Source organism: Rhipicephalus microplus, chromosome 4 (genome assembly GCF_043290135.1).
Source record: "Rhipicephalus microplus isolate Deutch F79 chromosome 4, USDA_Rmic, whole genome shotgun sequence".
NCBI classification, from domain to species: Eukaryota; Metazoa; Arthropoda; class Arachnida; order Ixodida; family Ixodidae; genus Rhipicephalus; species Rhipicephalus microplus.
This window is the reverse complement of record NC_134703.1, coordinates 59,649,034-59,669,846: the sequence shown is the minus strand read 5'-3', so window position 1 is coordinate 59,669,846 and position 20,813 is coordinate 59,649,034. Positions and strand designations below refer to the sequence as shown.

Sequence of the window (20,813 nt, the reverse complement as noted above, 5' to 3'; positions counted from 1 at the left end):
AGCGGCCCTTTCTTTGCGAGCGACGCTCGCGAACGTTTGCAGAAATGCGCCGCAGAAGACATCCCACGTTCGGAGCGTGGACTCACGATTCTCTAGCCAGGTCCTTGCGGTGTCTTCCAGGTAGAAGTACACACGCCGGAGCTTTTCTTGGTTGTCCCAGTGGTTGAGGGCGGCCACACGGTCGTATGTTTCTAACCAGGACTCCGGGTCTTCGAACGATGACCCATGGAAAATTGGTGGTTCCCTGGGTTGATGCATGACCATCATGGGCAGGGATGCGGCGGTTGTCATTGTCGCTGCAGTCGCGGTCATGGCCTTGGTCTTCTGCGCCTTGTCTTCCAGAATCCCGTACTCCGGTGGTAGCCCTTGCTGTCGGCGGCTTGTTCGCTGCTCCTGGTTGGCGTCGGTGTCTTCTCCGCGACGTGGGCTGGGTTCACGGCTTGACGGGGGCGTGCGGTACATGAACGAAGCAGCACCTCCACCAGATGTCACGGGGTCGTGACGTGGCCGAAGACAGGAGACTTCGTGTTAGGATTTAACTGTTTATTTGGGCGAACCTGTGCCGGTAAACTGAAAGTCCAATTACAGCAGCAGTCTCGCACAGATAGCAGTCTCGGACTGATAGCGGCGAACGGAGCGTCGGCCTTCGATCAACAACTGACAAGCGGCGAAGCGCGTCGGCATTTATACTCTTGCCGTCGAATGTTCTAGCGTTATCGCTGGCGGTGGCGTAGCTTCCAGAACAATCTGTACCGTTCGCACAGTGGGCGTGATCTTATCGAAATGATCTACTACAGTCCGGAACCTTCTAGAAAACTGCAGGCGCGGTTTGCGCTGAGAATCGTGCGGTGTTTTCAGACGATAACAAAAACTTGGGAAATGGAACGTGGCACTATAGTGGTGCAGTGCATGGTGCTGGCCAACTTCGCGATCGAAAATGGGGACGTCGAGATAGCGCAACAAACCGAGCCGTAGGCCCCTGGGGGAAAGGGGAAGAGAGAGGGGGGGGGGGACAACACACTGCGCGTTTCCAAAGCGAGAGATAGCTATAGGGGGTGCGCATTCTTTCTTTCTGTTTTCTTTCCTCTTTTATGGCCTATCCGCATTGCACGCGTTCCATCACACTATCTTTACTGACTCCTTCCTTCCTCGCTCTATACACTCCACAGCTCATCTGCAGCATCGTTTTTTTTTTTTGCACTTGACCGGATTGTGGCCGTCCGACGGTTTTTGTTGGTCTTATCGTGTACTCGTATAGTACACGTGGCGTATCTATGGATTGCCGTGCGCGCTCAGCTGCGCAGGTTGTCTGTTCGCGGTGCGCCGGAAACTATACTCGCTTGTTGGGTGAGCTGCAGTGTACTATGCGCAGTTATCCCTGTTTAGAGCGGATACACCCAGCACCACGTGGAGAGGAGCACGGTGCGTTTACTGCATTTCCGGCACCAAGCTTCGTACATAACTGCCTTGTTTCGCTCGTTGCGAAGATTGCGCCGCCAACTACCCCGAGTCCGAATAGAAGCTTGCGGCGAACTGGCATATATATTGCGATAGCGACGTGGAGGTTGTAACACGAAGTTCTCCCGGCGTTATTCTTTATTTTACTTTTTTTTCGTGGTTGTGCACCGATTTTATGCGCTCAGGCGCGTTTACACGCTCGGTCAGGTTTCTTGTGGGGTGCTTAGCTGGCGAGTGTACAGCATGCAATACCACTCTGGTTACGTTTTTCGCGGTGTTGTGTAAGTGAGGCGACTGCGATACTTGACCGCTTATTGCTGTAAGGCGGCATCTAGCGAAACGAAGTTAAAATGCTCCTAGGCCACTCCCTCACACCTTTTCTCCCCCCTCTGATTGATTGTATACGTGTGACAAGGGCAGTGACGTGACCGAAGCATAGACCAACTTATACACGTTATGTCAAAGCCCGAAGCCAAGAGTTTTAGCATTTTACGATATGACTTGCCGCCTCCGGACCGTTATAAACCCCTTTTAGCTGTGTTATTCGTATAGACTGCTTTAGTCTTGTATGACCTGCAATTCACGGACTATATTGCCGCGTTCAACCTGCCGAGAAGAGCTCGCGCAGCATCCCTGGCAGTTCCTCGCGAACTCGCCAGCAAAAATCCGAAATCGTACACGTTGTGCTGATGAAGCCTATATATTGCAGTGAGCCAGTTGCATAAATACGTCAACTACATACACCGCGTATTTTGTAGCAGAGCATCGGGACGATGCTCTTCCTGGAGGTAAACAAATGCCGGATTCAACCTGCAGAGAAGAGCTCGCGCAGCAAGAAATAAAGACGAAGTTCTTGCCCGGTCCTCTTTACGAGCGCCTTGCATTTAATTAAAGTGAGCTTTTCTATATCCGACTTCTGCTGTGTCTGCGTCGTGACAATATAGCGTGCTCGCTCCTTGTGGCAACCGAACCGTTCTGTTTTAACTCTGTGCACGCACGCAAGCTTTTTGGTGTATGAAATCAAACAACGCAAACTTTTACCCTGTTTAGCGGAACGTTTCAGCGTGCCATATCAGCGGAATTCTCAAGCGGCACGTGTTGAGTCTTTATCTTATTTATTTTCGCCGTTTTGAACCGAACCATTTGTGGGCGTTCCGTAGAAGGAGTTTGTTGCTTGAAGAGGAAGACAGCTAATGATGTTGGGACGGTAAAAGTGACGACGGTTCAAAATAGGTTGAGTGAGCTCTTCGTTTTGGTGCGAAAGAAGCAGGCTTTTCCTTTCTGTCCTTCCTTGTTTATCTATCGCGTCGTGCTTTTTCAGTCGTGCGAAAACGTGACCCCCCCCCCCCCCCCTCCATCTTTCTTTTTTCCCGCCTTGAACGTTCGGGCATCGTGGCAAGCTCGTTTTCATCAACGGCGCAGGGAGACCAAGAAAACTTGCGGCGTTTGGCCGCAGGGCTGACGATTCCCGCGGCAGGGCCACATGTCCTTGCGCTCACGAGCCCACGTATGCTTTTGTGTCGTGAGAGGCGCGGCCGAGTACGCTAAAATGCCGCGAGAACGTTTTCACACAGCGTTTCGTTCTACAAGGCTCGCTCGGTAAAGTCACGCGCGTTATTCGTCCTTGTGTTGTACGAAGTTTGGATTGGCCCTTTTTTTTCGAACGGAGTTTAGCGTTCTTTCACGCACGCTTCCGTTCGATTTACCCGGTACAAGTCTTGTCGTATAGTTATACCCGTGTCACACGGGCATAGAAAATGACATTCGGTAGCGAAGGCATTCAGTTCCCCAATGACATTTTTTCCGGCGGCGCTGCTATACACGTCCAAAGCGAATGACATTTGACTTGATCCCGCAGGTCGCGGGTTCATATCCCGGCTGCGGCGGCTGCATTTCCGATGGAGGCGGAAATGTTGTAGGCTCGTGTACTCAGATTTGGGTGCACGTTAAAGAACCCCAGGTGGTCGAAATTTCCGGAGCCCTCCACTACGGCGTCTCTCATAATCATATGGTGGTTTTGGGACGTTAAACCCCACATATCAATCATTTGACTTGATGATGTCGATTGCAGCACCTTCCTTGTAACCATCGGATGAGTAGCAATAAAAAAATAAACAAGCGTTTACAAGCTTCATACACATCCGATAATATATAAAAGTATAAATAAGCATATTACGCTGCCGTTAGATTTCGTTCGTTACTTTGTTTCATGACGTTGCAACCGACCGTGTAGCAACTTAAGCCAAAGCTAGTCAGATCCGCAGCGTAGAAGGAAAATGGCGCCTGGCGCATTTATTTCACAGCACCTACCAGATGAAGAGAAGTTTTTAAGCAGTTTTTTAAAGTGATTAGTGTAAATAAAACATGCAAAAAGTTTCCTTCCAGTCGAATCAAACGTCGTTTTATACAATTACTTCATCAGCTATGGCGTCGAGAGTACGCATTTCTCAGTCGAATGAGTTCTGGTGATGGCATTTGGTGATGAATGTCATTTTGGCGAATGTCATTTCGTTCATATGTGTGGCACCGCCCGAATGACCTTCAATCTGAAGGCGTTAGAAGGTAAATGCCATTTTCTCTGCCCGTGTGGCACGGGTATTATACAAGAAGGCGAAATTTTTGCGGTGACGAGAGTCCCGTGCTGCGAACGACGACACTGCATTTCTGGGCTTCTTTTTTTGTTCAGCGTAAAAGGCGTACTTTGGGCGCACATCGAGATGCTCGCAGGGCTACAACGGCGTCTCAACAAAGACCCGAGTGCGCGGGCTTCCACGTGTAGCTTTCGCCTGCTACGCGCTAAAGGCCTGACCACACGTACCGTTGCAGCGCGTCAGCGCGCGGCTTTTTGACGCGGCGTCGCGCCCTCTCTCTATGGAGAGAGAGAGAAGGCGCGCAGCTTCTCGTAGTCGCGCGCCCTCTCTCTCTCTCTCTCCATAGACAGAGGGCGCGACGCCGCGTCAAAAAGCCACGTGCTCTAGCGGGTACGCGTGGTCTAGGCCTGCGATTGGCAAGGATTGTTTATTTTTTGATAGACGGCCCAGTCGTGCGAGTTCCACGCGCAGCGATGTCGTAAACAGGGATCAACTCAAGGTGGTCTTATTGCTGACGAGATAGAGAAAAGTCATTACTACAACTGGGTGAAAAGGAATCGGAATGCACAAAATAATTTTCATACCCTCTACGGGTGTATCAAGAGTGAATTTAGAAAACGAATCGAATACGAATCAACTGCTGCTCGAATATTTTTCGTATAGCAAGTCAACCATTTTCAAAGCAGCCTCACACCGGTACAAATTTTCCAAACGCCAAAGTATTCCTCGACAATTTATTTGAAACAAATATTGACGAGCTTTAACGGTATGAAACATTACGATTACTCTTAACCCACAGAAAAAAGAAGTACCACAATTATTAAACTGAATCAAGCTTGTATAAACCAGAGCCTTCAAAATATCTAACTGCAGCATGACACATACGAGTGACTGCTGTGTTCAAAAAGTTTTTTTGGGGAGTGGGCGGGTGGGGGGGTATATGATTATGATTATTCAGTGTTCTCATTCGTTGAAATCATCATGAGTGTCATGTTGAATATATCGGATCGATGTCTCTATTAGGTTCAGCGCATGCGCACTGTTGCTGCCTCTAGCGCCTTGCGTACGTTAGGCCGGTTGCGCGCGCTAAACTAAATCTCTCTATTTATAAACGCCATATACTGTTTGGCTGTCCTCAGAGCTCCGGAACTTCAGCGAGTTTTCGTCATCAGTAGCCAGATGGCGCGAAAGTCTCCCGTTGTGTTTGGGTAAGCGTTGGACGCGCTCTAAAGGTCGTCGCCTCTCGCGTTTCGGTGACCGCCGCCTCCACGAAGCGTGGTCTCTCCTGCGCGCGCGCTAATCAGACTCGTGATTCGGGAGAGCACAAATGGCACTTCGCTTGCTGCCGCGGCCGCGTTTGTGGAAGGAGCACGGTGCTCAAGAAGTAAAAATTTTGACAATTCGCGCTTGTCCTGTGTATACTTGTGCGTTCGTTTCGTGCGTCTTTCTTTTTGAACAGCGCACATTTAGGTATCGAGCTGTAACAGTTGTTAGTCCGCGCTCGTCCTGTGTTTGTTCTAATTTCGTGCGTGCTTTCTGCTTGAGGTGCGCGCTGCAAGTTTCGAGCTGCTATACGTTCTTCGCGTGGCATTGTATTTTGTTGCTGTAGCATTCATTCCTTCCTTCTTGCGGTGAAACAATGCACAATGAAGGCTCAACTACCTCTGTGAAGACACGTTTAACTTTCGTGTGATACCGATTCCTGGGTAAAAAGGGATCAGCCACGTTTTTTTTTTTTTTGCTGAATACCACAGTTTGGTTGGTGTTCGTGTCATGGCCCCTTTAAAGGACCTATAGGGGGTCAAAATTTTCACATTCTTCTACGACGACGTTCCTCAGTCATACTCATATCGTGGCTTTCGTATGTTAACTCGCAACAATTCTTTCATTGGGTGTTGTGTCTCCGTATGTGCTTGTTATATCAGCGCTGTCTACTTCGACGATTGTTTACCCGCTTCCGCTTTTATCACTTACGAGTTCTGTTCTCCTGAATCGCCATCCCCCTCCCCCTTCTATCATCAGCTGCGAAGAAATGTCTAACCGGTGCGCACTAACCGCGTTGCTATAGCGTGCATGCACGGCGTCTAGTGAAGGAGTTCCTTTGTTCATTGTTCGTTTGCTCTCTGCCACCTCTCGAGTTTTCGCGGCTGCTCGTCTCAGGCGAGCAGGATATTCGGTCGCGGCCGAAGAAGTGCGTGACTCAATATATGCATATTGACACGGTCGTTAACGACCGTAATGTGTAGAACAGACTTCCCTGGCTTGGAGCGCATATCTACTCGTCACGGAACAGCGTTCAGTTACGCAGAGGAAACGGCAGTCTTGCACGCCATACTGAGTGTGAGGTAGCGAGTTCGATATCCGCAGCTGCGGTTTTGTTGAATAGAAAGGATGTGCGTCTCTGTGTGCGTGCCTAAATCAGCTGCTGGTTAACGAGCTTGAGTTTGATAGAAGACGTTCCTTGCGCTTTTTTCGCAGTATTTTTTCCCGTGACGCTGGTGGGACACCCGGGGAGCAAACTTGACAAATCAATCTGTCTTCGCAGCATCGGCTATACGATTGCTGCAGTCGCATACGACTGCCGCAGTTTCAAAAGCATACCGAGATGCAAACCCACTTGCATGTGTATGTACTACTGCGTGTCTCTTCTCGTTGTGTCATTCTGCGTCCACATGGGAAATGTGTCCTTAATTCGCGACCGGAGAAGTTCGAACACTTTACTATGGTGAAGGCTACGTGCGTTTACATAGACGATCTTGTTTCATCGAAGAATCGTGCGCCGTTGCGATGTAGCGGGCAGCGAGTTCTGGTAGTCACTTTTTGCACTTTAATATTTTTATCGCGCACTGTGTTAAGATAAGACATATTTACTTGTCGTAAACAGCCTATGAGTAGACTGTATACAGTGGACGTGAATTTCGTAATAATTTTAATATCTTTCTTCGTGGATTTGTTTTCAACGATGAGAAAATTCATGTTTCATTTAACAAGCGAGCTTAACTCATGCGTGCTACAAGGTCTTTTGCTCCGGCAAGACCGTGTTTGCACAAAAGATTCTATTCCGCCGAAGAAACTCTCTGCTACTTCTTTTTTATTTTATTTTATTTACTTTCTTGTTGGATTTAACCTGCAGCGAGTTGGTTGGTCATGGCGGCATCAGGCTTTGGCCAGAGTGGACCTTTTTCGGCCTCCTAAGAGGCCTCGCAAAGTGAGATGTCAATTCTGTGCAGTACACGCAACAGACCGCGATGAGCGTAATGCCCCTCGCCAGGAGGGTGAACGGTATTTGCATATACATGTTTGATAACGCATATGGTATGCGTATATGTTATTACAGCATTATCCGCGCCTAGGCGAGCTTGTGTTGGCTATATAGGCACATATAACATGTGTCATATAGTGTGCTGTGGCCAGATTTCGTCGATGGTTCTTCATTCAGACGTTCATATAACAGTCGATCGTATATTTGCATACGAGGCTTTAATAGCTGTGTAGGCATTCACTGCTATTGCAACTCCCCAGGCCAGGTACGACTATCAAGTTTCTGTTTGCTCGCGCGTGTATACCATCGCTGCGGTCATGGCTGTGGTATCTAGCGAACGAACGAAGGACACAATGCGCCTCCGAGATTTCTGATTGGGATCAACGACGCTGTCAATGTGTCGGAGGTAATGTTCGCAGCTTTCTATATATATAGAACTTCCGTCGCATTCTGGGAGCTGCAGGCTTGTCTTCGGTGTGCTTAGATGTGGATCTTCGTTATGAGTATCCTTATGAGTCTGATACTTCCCATCGTATTGCTGATATCTCGCAAGCTAGTACTTTTCCTCGAGAACCAGTCGACGCTGTCTAAACAGCTATGAGGTAGTGGCTTGTATACATAAGGAATCTCTTAGGTTATATGGAGCAGCTCATAAGAACAGATTCCAGCCAGTCGATCATGGCGGAGGTGTATCATTATGGGAAACGGTGAGCCAGTGGCAGGCACCACCTACGCACGGATAAAGTCGTCCTGAATTCAACTCCACATCCCGTACTAAATCTTTGTAGCCATTAATGGCATACGTTATGTGACTTGTGCCCAGTTGCCTGGGATGAACCTGTGCAAGGTGCGATGTGATCACTGGAGTGACTTCGGCGCTGAAGTGTTGACCTGCCCGGCGCGAGTGTTCTGTATATCACCCAAACAATGCACATGAAGAATGTGGAAGCTTTAAAAGATGAACAATCATTGAGCAGGTTGCCCCGCCGCGGTGGTCTAGTGGCTAAGGTACTCGGCTGCTGACCCGCAGGGCGCGGGTTCGATTCCCGGCTGCGGCGGCTGCATTTCCGATGGAGGCGGAAATGTTGTAGGCCCGTGTGCTCAGATTTGGGCGCACGTTAAAGAACCCCAGGTGGTCGAAATTTCCGGAGCCCTCCACTACGGCGTCTCTCATAATCATATGGTGGTTTTGGGACGTTAAACCCCACAAATGAATGAATGAATGAATCATTGAGCAGGTAGTGTCGCTGGAGCACGCGTTTCGACAATTGTGCTTGCCTTGAAGGCAGCAGCTGATCTCCTTAACTGCGTGTCGCCTCCAGCCTCAATAGTGGATGATGCGAGGAAAGATAAAGGGGAGGAAAAATTTACACAATGTAGCTATAGAGTGCGTTTAACGTATAACGTTACCGCGGTCTCTCGATCGTGCGAGATCACGCCACCTCCGTACACGCTGCACTGAAACGAACCTGCTGTCGCGTGCTCGTTTAGTTATCTCTCTCTCTCTCTCTCTCACTCCTACTCCCTCTCTATCTATGTCGAGTCCAATTGATGCTGTTCCTTTCGCGCGCTCTCTCTCTCTCTTCTGCCTCTTCTCGTTTACGCACACACACGTGCGTGTGTAGTCAGCGGTTTCTCGGCCTTTGCACGCGGTGCGCGCACGGCAGACCGCGCGTTATTTTCGGCCTGCCGGACAGCTCGCTCTTCCTTTCGTGCTCGCATCGGCCGAACGGCGCAGCGGGACGGGCTCTTCATTTTTTCCCGCGAGTCGGTCTCTTCCTGCTCCTCCTTGGCGTGTGTCGATGCGCACGATTAGCCATTATTCAAGGCTTCGATCCCCGTCGCAGCTGCGCTGCTTCGGCGAGCCCTGTAATCGAAAAAAAGAAGTAAATAAGGAGGAGGGGGAGGGGGAGGAACTCGATCGTGCATTGGAACACCGCAATAGGTCGCACAAACGAGCTGACTACAGCGTCGAACAGGGCTTAGAAAGACACGGAAGGCCGTGTCACGGTACGGTCCAGGCAGGATCTCGTCAAATAAGTTTATGTTTTGATCTGTTGCACTTCCCATTTGAAGCTGCTCAGGTTAAAAACAGGAGCCAGTTTGGAAACGAGCTCAGCAAACGTTGCGCAGGGAACACAATATTTGTCGTCCTCTCTTTTCAAATTGCGAAGCAGTGGAGCCGTTCCAGTCTTATTAAAAAGGTGCTTAATCAGCGAAAGCATCGACTTCATCGCATTCAACATCGTCTTTCCGTCTTTCTTCCCTCCTTAGTTATATTTTTCTCATTATTTTTTATTCGGTCTTCATTACAGTCTTCGTTCTCTAGCCCCATCACTTCTTTTCTTTCTTCCTTTCTTTCTTTCTTTCTTTTTTTCTTTCCTTCTTTCTCTCTCTCTTTCTTTCTTTCTCTCTTTCTTTCTTTCTTACAGTTGTGCACTTTGGCGACTGTCAGCGGTCTGCCGTATAGCAACTCCATGGTGCCGCAGCGCTACAGCCGAGGCAGGTAGTTTCGACAATGTAATTTAGGCGAGGTTATATGTTACGGTGGGCTACAGAATAGCTATGAGCTGTGGTTGCTACGGCCTTCATTGAGCACTGCTGATAAGCTAGGTGTAGGGCAGAGTAGAAGGCCTTTCTGTTGAAACGCCATGTTGGGTTGCATGGTCTGCCTTGGGCGTTCCCCATCTGAACGCAAACAAAACGAAATGTTGAGCTTGGTACAACGATCTGTCCCTTGATGAAGAACCCTGCTCACGCCGGTGACGGTAACTATAATACGATGAACGCCACTGTACGTGGCATCCGTTCCGAATGACGAGGCTCTGAGCGGCCTCGAGTCGCACCGACACAAATGAGGCGATTGCGGATCGAGAATTGCACAACCGTGAATTCAGTGCGGCGCAGCCTTTGTCGCGTAACCTTCTCAAACAGCGTTCCTCTAGAATTCGACGTTGTTATGAAACGATTTTATACGAACTTGTCGCGATTGAACAGATCTGCAGCTTTCATTTGCTGCATTGCACAACAGCCGCTCTCCGTTGGGACGGTCACTACATAAGGTGGTATATATATATATATATATATATATATATATATATATATATATATATATATATATATATATATTGAAAGACGCAGGCAGACTAGGTACGGCGAGCAGGCAGGGCGAGCAGAAGCGTTTATTCTGCGATGTCTGGCTCGGCTCAGAACCACACCAAGAGAGAGGACGATGATGATGGGTATGTGCAAGTGAGAACGATGATGATGGGTATGTGCAAGTGAGAACGATCAAATGCTTGGAATGTGCTTACAATTTCCCCCCCCCTCTGCGAAGCGGCCAACCTGGCCGCCAGTCAGAGATCGGCCGAACGAGTAACAAAAGGCTTCATGCGTGAGACGTGAACTATTTCCGTGCTGCGCAGACGGCGGTCAGTGACAGACTGAAGCGGGGTGACGAGGTAGTTAACTGGAGATGTCTGTCGTACAACGGTGTATGGGCCAACATACCGGTGAAGAAATTTCTCGCAAAGGCCCGACGCTCGAACCGGGGTCCATAGTAAAACCTTATCGCCAGCATTAAAGGCCACGTCGCGTCGTTTTTTATCACAGCGATGTTTTCTCTCCTTTTGGGTTGCTTCCGTGTTTTTGCGAGCAATTTCACGGCATTGTGTGACTCGGGCTGCGAACTCTTCTGGGAGCGAGGTACTGCTTGGAGCCGGTGCAAAGAAAAATGCCGTGTCGAAGACCGAGGAGGCAGATCGGCCGTACACGAGAAAAAACGGGCTGTAGCCAGTTGATCGTTGTACCGCAGTATTGTATGCGAAGGTGACAAACGGTAAAATGTTATCCCAATTTTTGTGGTCAGGATGCAAGTACATCGATATCATGTCAGAGAGTGTTCGGTGGAAGCGCTCGGTAAGGCCATTCGTTTGCGGATGGTATGTAGAAGTGGTTTTATGCACTGTATTGCACGCCTGCAGGACTTCATCCAGGACCTTGGAAAGGAAGGCTTTGCCACGGTCACTCAAAAGGACGCGAGGGGCTCCGTGGCGCAAGACGATGGAGTTCAAGAAAAAATTGGCGATTTCTGTGGCGGTAGCAGAATGAAGAGGTGAAGTCTCGGCGTATCTTGTTTGATGGTCGACTGCAGTGACGATCCAACGGTGACCGGAAGGTGTCAACGGCAAAGGACCATACAAGTCTATTCCGACAAATTCGAATGGTGTGGTGGGACAGGGAAGAGGCTGAAGGAAACCAGCAGGCGGGGATGTGGATCGCTTGCGGTGCTGACACAACGCGCACGAGCCCACGTATTTGGCCACCGTTGTGGACAAGCCAGGCCAGAAGCAGCGCGTCTTGATGCGATCGTAGGTCTTGTGGAAGCCTAGATGACCGGCAGCAATATCATCGTGGAATGCTTCCAAAACTCGAAGACGAAGGCAGCGGGGAAGAACTGGCACCCACTTGTTACCGGTGGGATGGTAAATGTAGCGCTTAAGCACACCGTCCTGAAGGCGAAATTGTCGAAGCTGGCGTCGCAAGCGGCTGTTGGGTGGTTTAGTGACACCGCGAAGGCGATCAATGAAAGACCGACAGTAGGAATCTGCCAGCTGAAGTGAACGTAAATCGGAGTTCGAAGATAGCTGCATTGGATCCAGCGATGCGAGCGATACGTGTTGTGAGGCAAGCTGGGTGTCAGAGTCATTCGAACGCGATGCGGTGGACGTATTGTCACGAGAGAGCGAAAGTGGGCACCGGGACAGCGCGTCGGCATCATGATGACATTTGCCAGACTTGTACGTAACTGTAAAGTCGTACTCTTGTAAGCGCAGTATCCAGCGCGCAAGACGTCCTGACATATTCTTCATTGATGAAAGCCAACAGAGTGCGTGGTGGTCGGTGATGATGGTGAAGTGCCGACCGTAGAGATACGGGCGGAATTTCTGTATCGACCATACGATAGCCAAGCACTCCTGCTCCGTGATGGTGTAATTCCGCTCAGCTGTTGACAGAGTCCGGCTAGCGTAGGCCACAACCTGCTCTTTAGAGGTGGAATCACGCTGCAGAAGGACTGCTCCAATGCCTTGTGCGCTTGCGTCAGTATGGAGTATGGTAGGCGCTCTCTCATCGAAGTGGCGCAGCACTGGTCCGGAAGTCAGGCGTTCTTTCAAAATTTCAAATGCAGATTCGCAGTCGTTGGACCATGAGAAAGGAGCACCAGTGGCCAATAACTTATTTAGCGGAGCCGCTAAGGTAGCAAAGTTGCGTATAAAGCGACGAAAATAGGACGCGAGACCAAGAAAGCTGCGCAACGTCTTTTGGTTGGACGGTCGAGGGAACTGTAGCACAGCTGCGATCTTCTCGGGATCTGGTTGGATTCCGTCTTTGGAAACGACGTGACCGAGGACTTTGATGCTTTTGCTGGCAAATGTACACTTCTTTGTATTTATCTGAAGGCCAGCCTTGGAGAGACATTGTAGCACCTCGTCTAATCGTTGAAGATGTTGGGCAAAGGTACTTGAAAAAACAACGATATCATCTAAGTAACAGAGGCAGGTCTTCCATTTTAGGCCACGAAGAACAGTATCAATCATTCGCTCAAACGTGGCTGGAGCGTTGCACAAGCCGAATGGCATTACATTAAATTCATAAAGGCCGTCCGGTGTGGCAAATGCAGTTTTTTCTTTGTCAGCCTCGTTCATGGGGATTTGCCAGTAACCTGATCGTAAGTCAAGGCTCGAAAAATAGTTCGCCCCTTGCAGTGTGTCTAAAGCGTCATCAATTCTAGGCATAGGATATACGTCCTTGCGTGTGATCTTATTTAACGCGCGGTAGTCAATGCAAAAACGAACAGAGCCATCCTTCTTTTTAACTAAAACGACTGGAGATGCCCAGGAACTCGAAGAAGGTCGTATTATATTTCGCGATAGCATCTCGTTCACTTCTTTTTCAATTATTTCTCTCTCTGATTGCGAAACCCGATATGGGCGACGGCGTATCACACGAGAACCGTCGGTTTCAATGCGATGTACAGCCGCGGAAGTCTGACTCAGTGTTGTGGTACAGCTATCAAAGCAGGCTTTGTGCTTAGCCAAAAGGGCCAATAGTGCTTCAGACTGTTTTGGTGTGAGGTCTGAACCAATGACAGGTCGAAAAGGGAAAGAACGTGAACCTGGAGCTGGTACTGGTGACGAAGACGGGCAGAGTGTCGCGATGGAGGTCAATGGAGAGAAGTCAATCTTTGCCACTGTCATTCCCTTGGGCAGCAGCACAGATTCTGCAGTTGTGTTAGAAACGGGCAGAAAAGCGCAGCCAGAGGAAAACCGGAGGAGGCAAGAGGCGACGAGAATTCCACGGGAGGTGCAGCGAAACGAAGGAGCCACAAGTGCATCACCGTCGGTTACTTGGGTAGATGCGACAGCTATCACGTGTTCGTGACCAGGGTGCAGGACGCAGTCTTCAACAATGACCAAGTTGGAGATCGAGGGTGATGAAACTGGAATGGGCGCATCCGTTGTATCCGTTATGTGAATGACGTTCTCTTTAAAGGATATAACAGCGGAAGCAGAATGCAGAAAGTCCCAACCAAGGATAAGTTCATGAATGCACGTGGGCAACACAATCATCTCGATGTGGTGACGTATACCATCAATAGAAACACGAGCCGTACACTGTCCGTCAGGTTGAATCAGCACGTTATTTGCCCCACGCAACACAGGTCCCACATAGGGCGTTCTGACTTTACGGAGGCGCGAGCACAAGTCACTACGCAAAACAGAAGTGGTTGCACCGGTGTCAACGAGAGCTTGCACAGGAATACCTTCAATAGTCACTGACAACATATTAGCTGGGCGAACAGGAGGTATTTTTGTTGGTCGACGGGACGCAGTTTTCCCTCCAAAAACTGCAATCCTTAGTTTTCCGAAGATTGGTCAACAGGACGGGAGATGATTGGACGAAGTGGCGATGCGGAGCGGCGATAGGGCGATGGAGAGCGTCGTCTGGAGGAGCGGTATTCCTGATGTTGACGAGGGGACACTGGAGGAGACGGAGACCGGTACTGCGCGGACGGGTAGGTGTCTGGAGCATAAAGATCTGGTCTTCGGAACCGGTCTCGTTCGAACTCAGCATAGCCTCGTCGTTCCTCTTGCTGGCGGCGACGGCAGTAACGAGAAATGTGGCCTCGTATACCGCAGTAAAAGCAAACAGGACGGGATTGACGCCACTGAGGATACAAGGGTGCAGCAGTCATTCCACCTCGCATAGCAGCCAAATGGCTACTAGCAGTATCCGTAGAGCTAGATGCCCCGGGAGCAGGCGGAATCGCAGCGATCTCCGCATATGTGGGCATTACCGTTTGAACAACCGGTGCTGCCGGTGTCGACCTGGGCGTCACATCGGCGTATGTGGGCATCGGGCGTGCTGGCGGAGCGACCGGGGATGTCGGTGTCGCCATTGCCGCTAACTCCTGCTTAACAAGATTCCGCAGGTCGAATGGTGGAGACGGAGCGGAGGCGACAGTGGACCGCTGCTGTTCAAGGTCTCGAAGTTCTTCCCGGATAATTGTGCGGATAAGGGTTTTTAATTCAGAGGGAGGCATCAGGCGTGGATCACTGTCTTGTTGAAGCCGAAGGGACTGCAACTGGTCAAGGCGTTGGCATGTCGAAATGACGTCGTTAACCGTAGCGGGATTGCCAACAGCCAAGGCGTTGAATGCGATTGGGCCGATTCCTTTAAGGATGTGGCGAACGCGCTCATCTTCCGTCATGTCTTTATTCGCACGGCGACAGAGGGCCAAAACATCCTCGATATACGAAGTGTACGACTCATGTGCCAGTTGTAGACGCACAGCCAGCTTCTGTTTCGCGGCTTCGGAACGACCCGATGAGCATCCGAATATTTGTCGCAGTTTGTTGGCAAAGGTCGACCAATCAACGAAGTCAGTTTCGTGATTAAAATACCAGGTTTTGGCTACGCTGGTCAAATAGAAAGGAAGGTAGCTCAGTTTCTCTGCTTCGGTCCATCGATTGGCTGAACCCACACGGTTGTAAAGGTCAAGCCATTCCTCGACGTCGTCACCGCGAAGACCCGCGAACACGGGCGGTTCGCGCTGAGGGCTGGTGACAGTAGATGAAGAGCGGGCAGCCGCCGGCGTAGGGGCTGTAGCGTTAGGGCTAGGCGTTAGGTCCGATGTCTGCATACCTGTGTGGGTGGCTGGGTGCAATCGGCGACCAGATCGGAGCTCCAGGTGGGAAATGAACGTAGGAGGACGTCGGGATCTTACCCAGCACCTCCACCACTCTGAAAGACGCAGGCAGACTAGGTACGGCGAGCAGGCAGGGCGAGCAGAAGCGTTTATTCTGCGATGTCTGGCTCGGCTCAGAACCACACCAAGAGAGAGGACGATGATGATGGGTATGTGCAAGTGAGAACGATGATGATGGGTATGTGCAAGTGAGAACGATCAAATGCTTGGAATGTGCTTACAATATATATATATATATAATATAAGTCGCTTCGGGACATCAACCTTAACGACTATATAAGGTTATAGCAATGTAGCATACTTTACATTGCTAGTGTATACACTTCGTGTTGTAGCCGTCTTCGCGCTCGGTTTCGTGAGTGAGGTGCGTTTAACTTTCAGTGTAGCTCGACGCTTAGTCGACCTACACTGAAAGCTACACAGTCGAGCTACACTGAAGCTGCACAGTCGAGCTACATCCCACATATTGAATTCCACCTGCGTATGCAATGCGTGCGAGCCGCGATTCCAACCCGAAAAGTTTCTCTCTCTCTTTGTTAAATGTGCGTCAGGTTCGCGTGTTTATACTTTGCTTTAAAACAGGTGCACGTCGCATCGCTCGCTATAGTTTATCACCTGTCGTGGCTTATGTGAGCGAATCGATGGCGACGATTATGGCGACGACGGCAACGAAGCGCAGGTGTTTCGACGCTGTGTAGCTGCCGCAATGGCAATATGTGCGTATAGACAAAAAAAAGTGCATTGAAGCGGCAGAAATACTATAGTGCAGGGATTTCGCCGCGATCCCATGAAATATTCACGACGGCCCAGAGGCGTCGCGATGAGCCGCGCCAAGCCTGTTTACATTTGAGCATCGGTCGTATAAATACCTGCAGCGACACCCGTTCTCCGATTCGATAGCTTCTTTCGTCGTTTTGTCTCCGCAACGGTTGCATGCACGCACGCACGACACAGCTGCCACCACAGCTCCACAAAGTCCCGAGAGAGTATTTGGCTGCTTACAAGGGCGCTCTATTATTGACGCGTCACGTTTTCTCTCCCCGATGCACGTGCGGGACGTTATCGATTCCTGCCCTTGTAACCCAGATACTTGATAATTCCCGCCTATCGTGTTAAACTGCGCATGTGCGTGCACTCTCGTGGTCGTGCGGTATGCATAATGAAGGCACTTTGCTGCGCGTTCGTGTCGCGTGTCCTGCTAAAAGAGGGAGGGAAGGGAAAGCGTTATTATTCAGAGGTGTTGTGGCATGTATACATGTTGGGGGGGTGTATGCTCAATTTTTGTTTTGTTTACCCTCCTCCCCTCTACTGTACCTTTCCTTTATCAATACATTATGAGACCCTTAACGTGTCTTAATAAACAAAAAACGAATTTTAGTAAAGTACCGCAGCCTGACAGCAGCCTTGTGAATAAGTCCGCTGAGGCACTGGACGATTGACCTATAGAGATGGATACATAAGCTACGTTAGAAGGCGAAATATACGAGCATACATGTGTATTGTTATTTTCCAGTGTTCGCGGGCAAGGTATAAGTTTAAGATGAGCGTAATGAAATGACTGACGGAAACCTGTCAGGTAATGGTGATGCGGGGCCAGAATAAAGCATGTTTGTGAGCAGGCAGCCGCAACGACCGGGAAACGTCAGTTATGTGTTACTTTCTTTTCAAGTCTAGCCCCGCGGTGGTTTCAAGTGGCTCAGGTACTCGGCTGCTGACCCACAGGTCGCTGGATCGAATCCCGGCTGCGGTGGCTGCATTTTTATGGTAGGCGTAAATGCTGTAGGCCCGTGCTCAGATTTGGGGGCACGTCAAAGAACCCCAGGTGGTCAAAATTTCCGGAGCCCTCCACTACAGCGTCTCTCGTAATCATATGGTGGCTTTGGGACGTTAAACCTCCACGTATCGATCATTCACTACAGCCCCGCCGCGGTGGTCTATGGTACTCGGCTGCTGACCCGCAGGTAGCGGGTTCGATTCCCGGCTGCGGCGGCTGCATTTCCTATGGAGGCGGAAATGTTGTAGGCCCGTGTGCTCAGATTTGGGCGCACGTTAAAGAACCCCAGGTGGTCGAAATTTCCGGAGCCCTCCACTACGGCGTCTCTCATAATCATATGGTGGTTTTGGGACGTTAAACCCCACAAATCAATCAATCAATCATTCACTACAAATCTACTCGCAACCCAGAGTGAGTAATGACCGTGAGAGCCTCCACTCGAGAGGCCGGCGCTGCGATTGTTGTGACGTCACAGATAGGATGCTCCTGCTCGCCTCGCTGTAGTGCAACGCGACGTTCGAGTGAAATGACGCTGTGTGACGTTCAGTTCTCAACGTGTGTAGCGCAATTTTTTTTTAGCTCCATCTATTGTTGTTGTATGAACAGTGCTAGGTTGCGTGCGAAGCAGCTTCAGCTTCAGACATACTGTATGCGACAGATCCCGCTGTAAGTTTTCTTCATTGCCTCGAATGTGAAAAAAAAAAAAATGCACGACACTTGGTAGGTGAAGCTGAAAAATGGGAAAAGACGCCAACGCTAACTCGCAGCTCTTCAGCCTGCAGGCACTTTTCGTGACTAGGATTGAGGGCACGCTGTCGCAGCTAAGATGTTCAGTATAACAGCTGGCGTTATGCTCGCGAGCGCTCGCGGTAGCTTATCGAGGGCGTTCGTCGGTGAATTTACTGATGCTGGAGAACTACATGCTCACTGTAAATAAACGAAATACGTGGTAAATACCCACCGGTGGGTGAAATTAAACCAGAGAACCCACCGACTTGTCGCGAAATCGATTTACCTCAGTGTTCCCGAAAGCCATCGCCCGAGTGCTTTATTTTGGGCGCTACCAGATTAGACCTTGTTTCCTCGATTTTAGTCACTCAAGGGGACAGTAACCGGCATGCATGCAGTGAGGCAGCGCAGACCGGACATGATGGCCGAATAACGCTAGAAGTTACGACATCCTGAGTAGAATACAGCCTCTTAAGTTTGTCTGTCTGTCCTGAATGTGTGGGTGCGTGGTTTCGTTTGTGTATGTCGAGGATAATTTGAAAAATAGCTTGAGTGCTAGTTATACTTCAATAGTGAAGCGAAGAATCCACCGTCTTTTTAGTGACGAGATAAAACTTTAGCGCATACTTAGCGAAGGAAAAGCAGTGTTTTACTCACGTGCCTTAGGAGCTAAATGTAGTTAATTTTTCCAGGGAGATACGTGCTCGACATGTGTCTTTGTAGTACTAATGTTGTTAAATACAGTACACAGATGTCGCTATACAGCCAACCTTTCGACAAGCGGGTTTGTCTTCTTCAAGATTGAAACAGTTGCATCCTTGGAGCAGACAAGGCCGCTTGTCACAACCTCGGCCCCAGCGACATCCCGTGTTTATAAACGGCTTCTTTATCGTCCTTTGAACTTCTGCTTTACTTTATGTTACAGGAGCGCACATAATGAACAGGCATTGCTCTTCAGGTCACCATTTCTAACTACTTAATCAGTTCCCCCCCCCCTCCCAGTTTCCCTGGCGTGGAGTCTGTCGTCGTCTTCTTAAACAGCTTGAGCTTGCTTCATTTACGTTTCCTTAATTAAAAAAACATGAGAATGTAGGCACACTTTATTAGAAATCGCATCGCCAGTACTCATCTCGATAAGTTACTTTCGCCGGCAACAAGGATCTGTTATTTTGGTATTAACCTAGCGTTTGCATTAGCAGAGCAAATGCACCTTATCTCTTATAGCAGGCACCACCGTACAAGCCGATGAGACAAAACAGGCGCAAGCCGTTGCTTCACCTTTGCTTCACCTTTGCTTCACCTTTGCTTCACCTTTGCTTCACCTTTGTGCGGTAAAGCGTTGCGAGAATTTGCACTCCAGGATTTTCTTTCTCTCTAATGCTCAAGGCTGTATACCATACCTGCAGCGTCGGCCTTTCTCGCGCGCTTACACCGAAGTTTCATTCATTCGCCTGCACGCGTGGCGGTGTCGACATCTCTCTCATCTTTCTCTCTCTTTTGTTCCGTGCAGTGAAGGAGAAGGTGGAGACGCTGAGCGAGCAGCTGGGCGCCTGTTCCCTGCTGCCGGCCAGCGGCGCCCACGAGCTGACCGTCGACGCGCATGTGGCCGGCGAGCACGCCTCCACCGCCGTCGCGGGGGCCAAGGCCACGGCCAAGGCCAAGAGGGAGTCCATGACCGGTGAGTCCTGCGGCCGCGCTTCCCGCATATGCGTTGACGCACCACTGCGCGCATGCGTGGCGGACGTGTGTGTCTGGACACTGATAAAAGCTTCAAGTCATATGACCACACGTATCTGTTGCAGCGCGTCAGCGCGTGTCTTTTAAAGGCTATAGTCAGTCTTGGGGACCTTCGATGCCAAAATTTTGGTGTCTGTCTGTCTGTCTGTACATTTGTCTGTTTGTTCGCGGTAGCGATACCCCAAACGGCACCAATCGATACCTCAAACTGCCGACCCCATCCCCAGCGCCTACCAATATTGCTCAAGGTTCTGCGTTCATACTTGTGCGATTGTCAATTAAAAAGCAATTATTGCGCATATCCGAGGCCCCCTTACACCACGTCGATATTTTGTATGTGTGTCTTTATACTAAAGAAGACACACATAAGTAATTCTAAGGACTGTAGCATTTATCACGCTGCGCTGACAGTGCAACGTGAGGCTCAAAAAGGCAAGTGTTGCCAACGCTTTGCTAAGACGACATGGTGGTGGCACCTGCCTGTCGCTTTGCGTTCTACACCAGCGTTACTAGAGTTTATTCTAGTAACGTTGCTCTACACCTTATCGCCTCCGAGACATGTGTGCATCTTTCTCCGTGGGCGCGCACGCCTTCCTTCGTTTTTGAAGATAACTGCCATATGGCGCTCGTGTCTAGCGTGCCTCGATGCGCTCGTTCGCCTTCGCTGCACGAATCGAGAATCTCTAACGCAGCGCTTCCAGAATACAATTCACCGATTTTCTCGCGCAGAACGTCAAATAAACGTTTTGTTCACTCTCTCCACACGCAAGACTATAGTCTTTCGCCGACATTTGCAGTGAAACATGCAGATACGGGGCCAAGTTTTTGGGCGCGCCTACGGAGAGAGAGGGCGTGCCTACGGAGAGAGAGGGCGTGCCTACGGAGAGAGGGGGCGCGTGGCTACTGCTTGCTGCGCTGCCACACGCCCTCTCTCTCCGTCAAAAAGGCGTGCGCTGACGCGCTGCAACGGATACGTTTGGTCAGACCTTTAAA

General features: G+C 49.9%; 1 protein-coding gene across 3 annotated transcripts in view; it reads left to right on the top strand.

Moving 5' to 3' along the window:
* The window catches only part of Wdr37 (WD repeat domain 37), a 161,304-nt gene that overhangs the window by 99,059 nt on the left and 41,432 nt on the right, over positions 1–20,813 (top strand). For all 3 annotated transcript variants that reach the window (XM_075892833.1, XM_037422997.2, XM_075892832.1), the window contains one exon: positions 19,594–19,761. In XM_075892833.1, the coding sequence (XP_075748948.1) occupies positions 19,594–19,761 (168 nt within the window). The remainder of the gene's footprint in view (positions 1–19,593; positions 19,762–20,813) is intronic.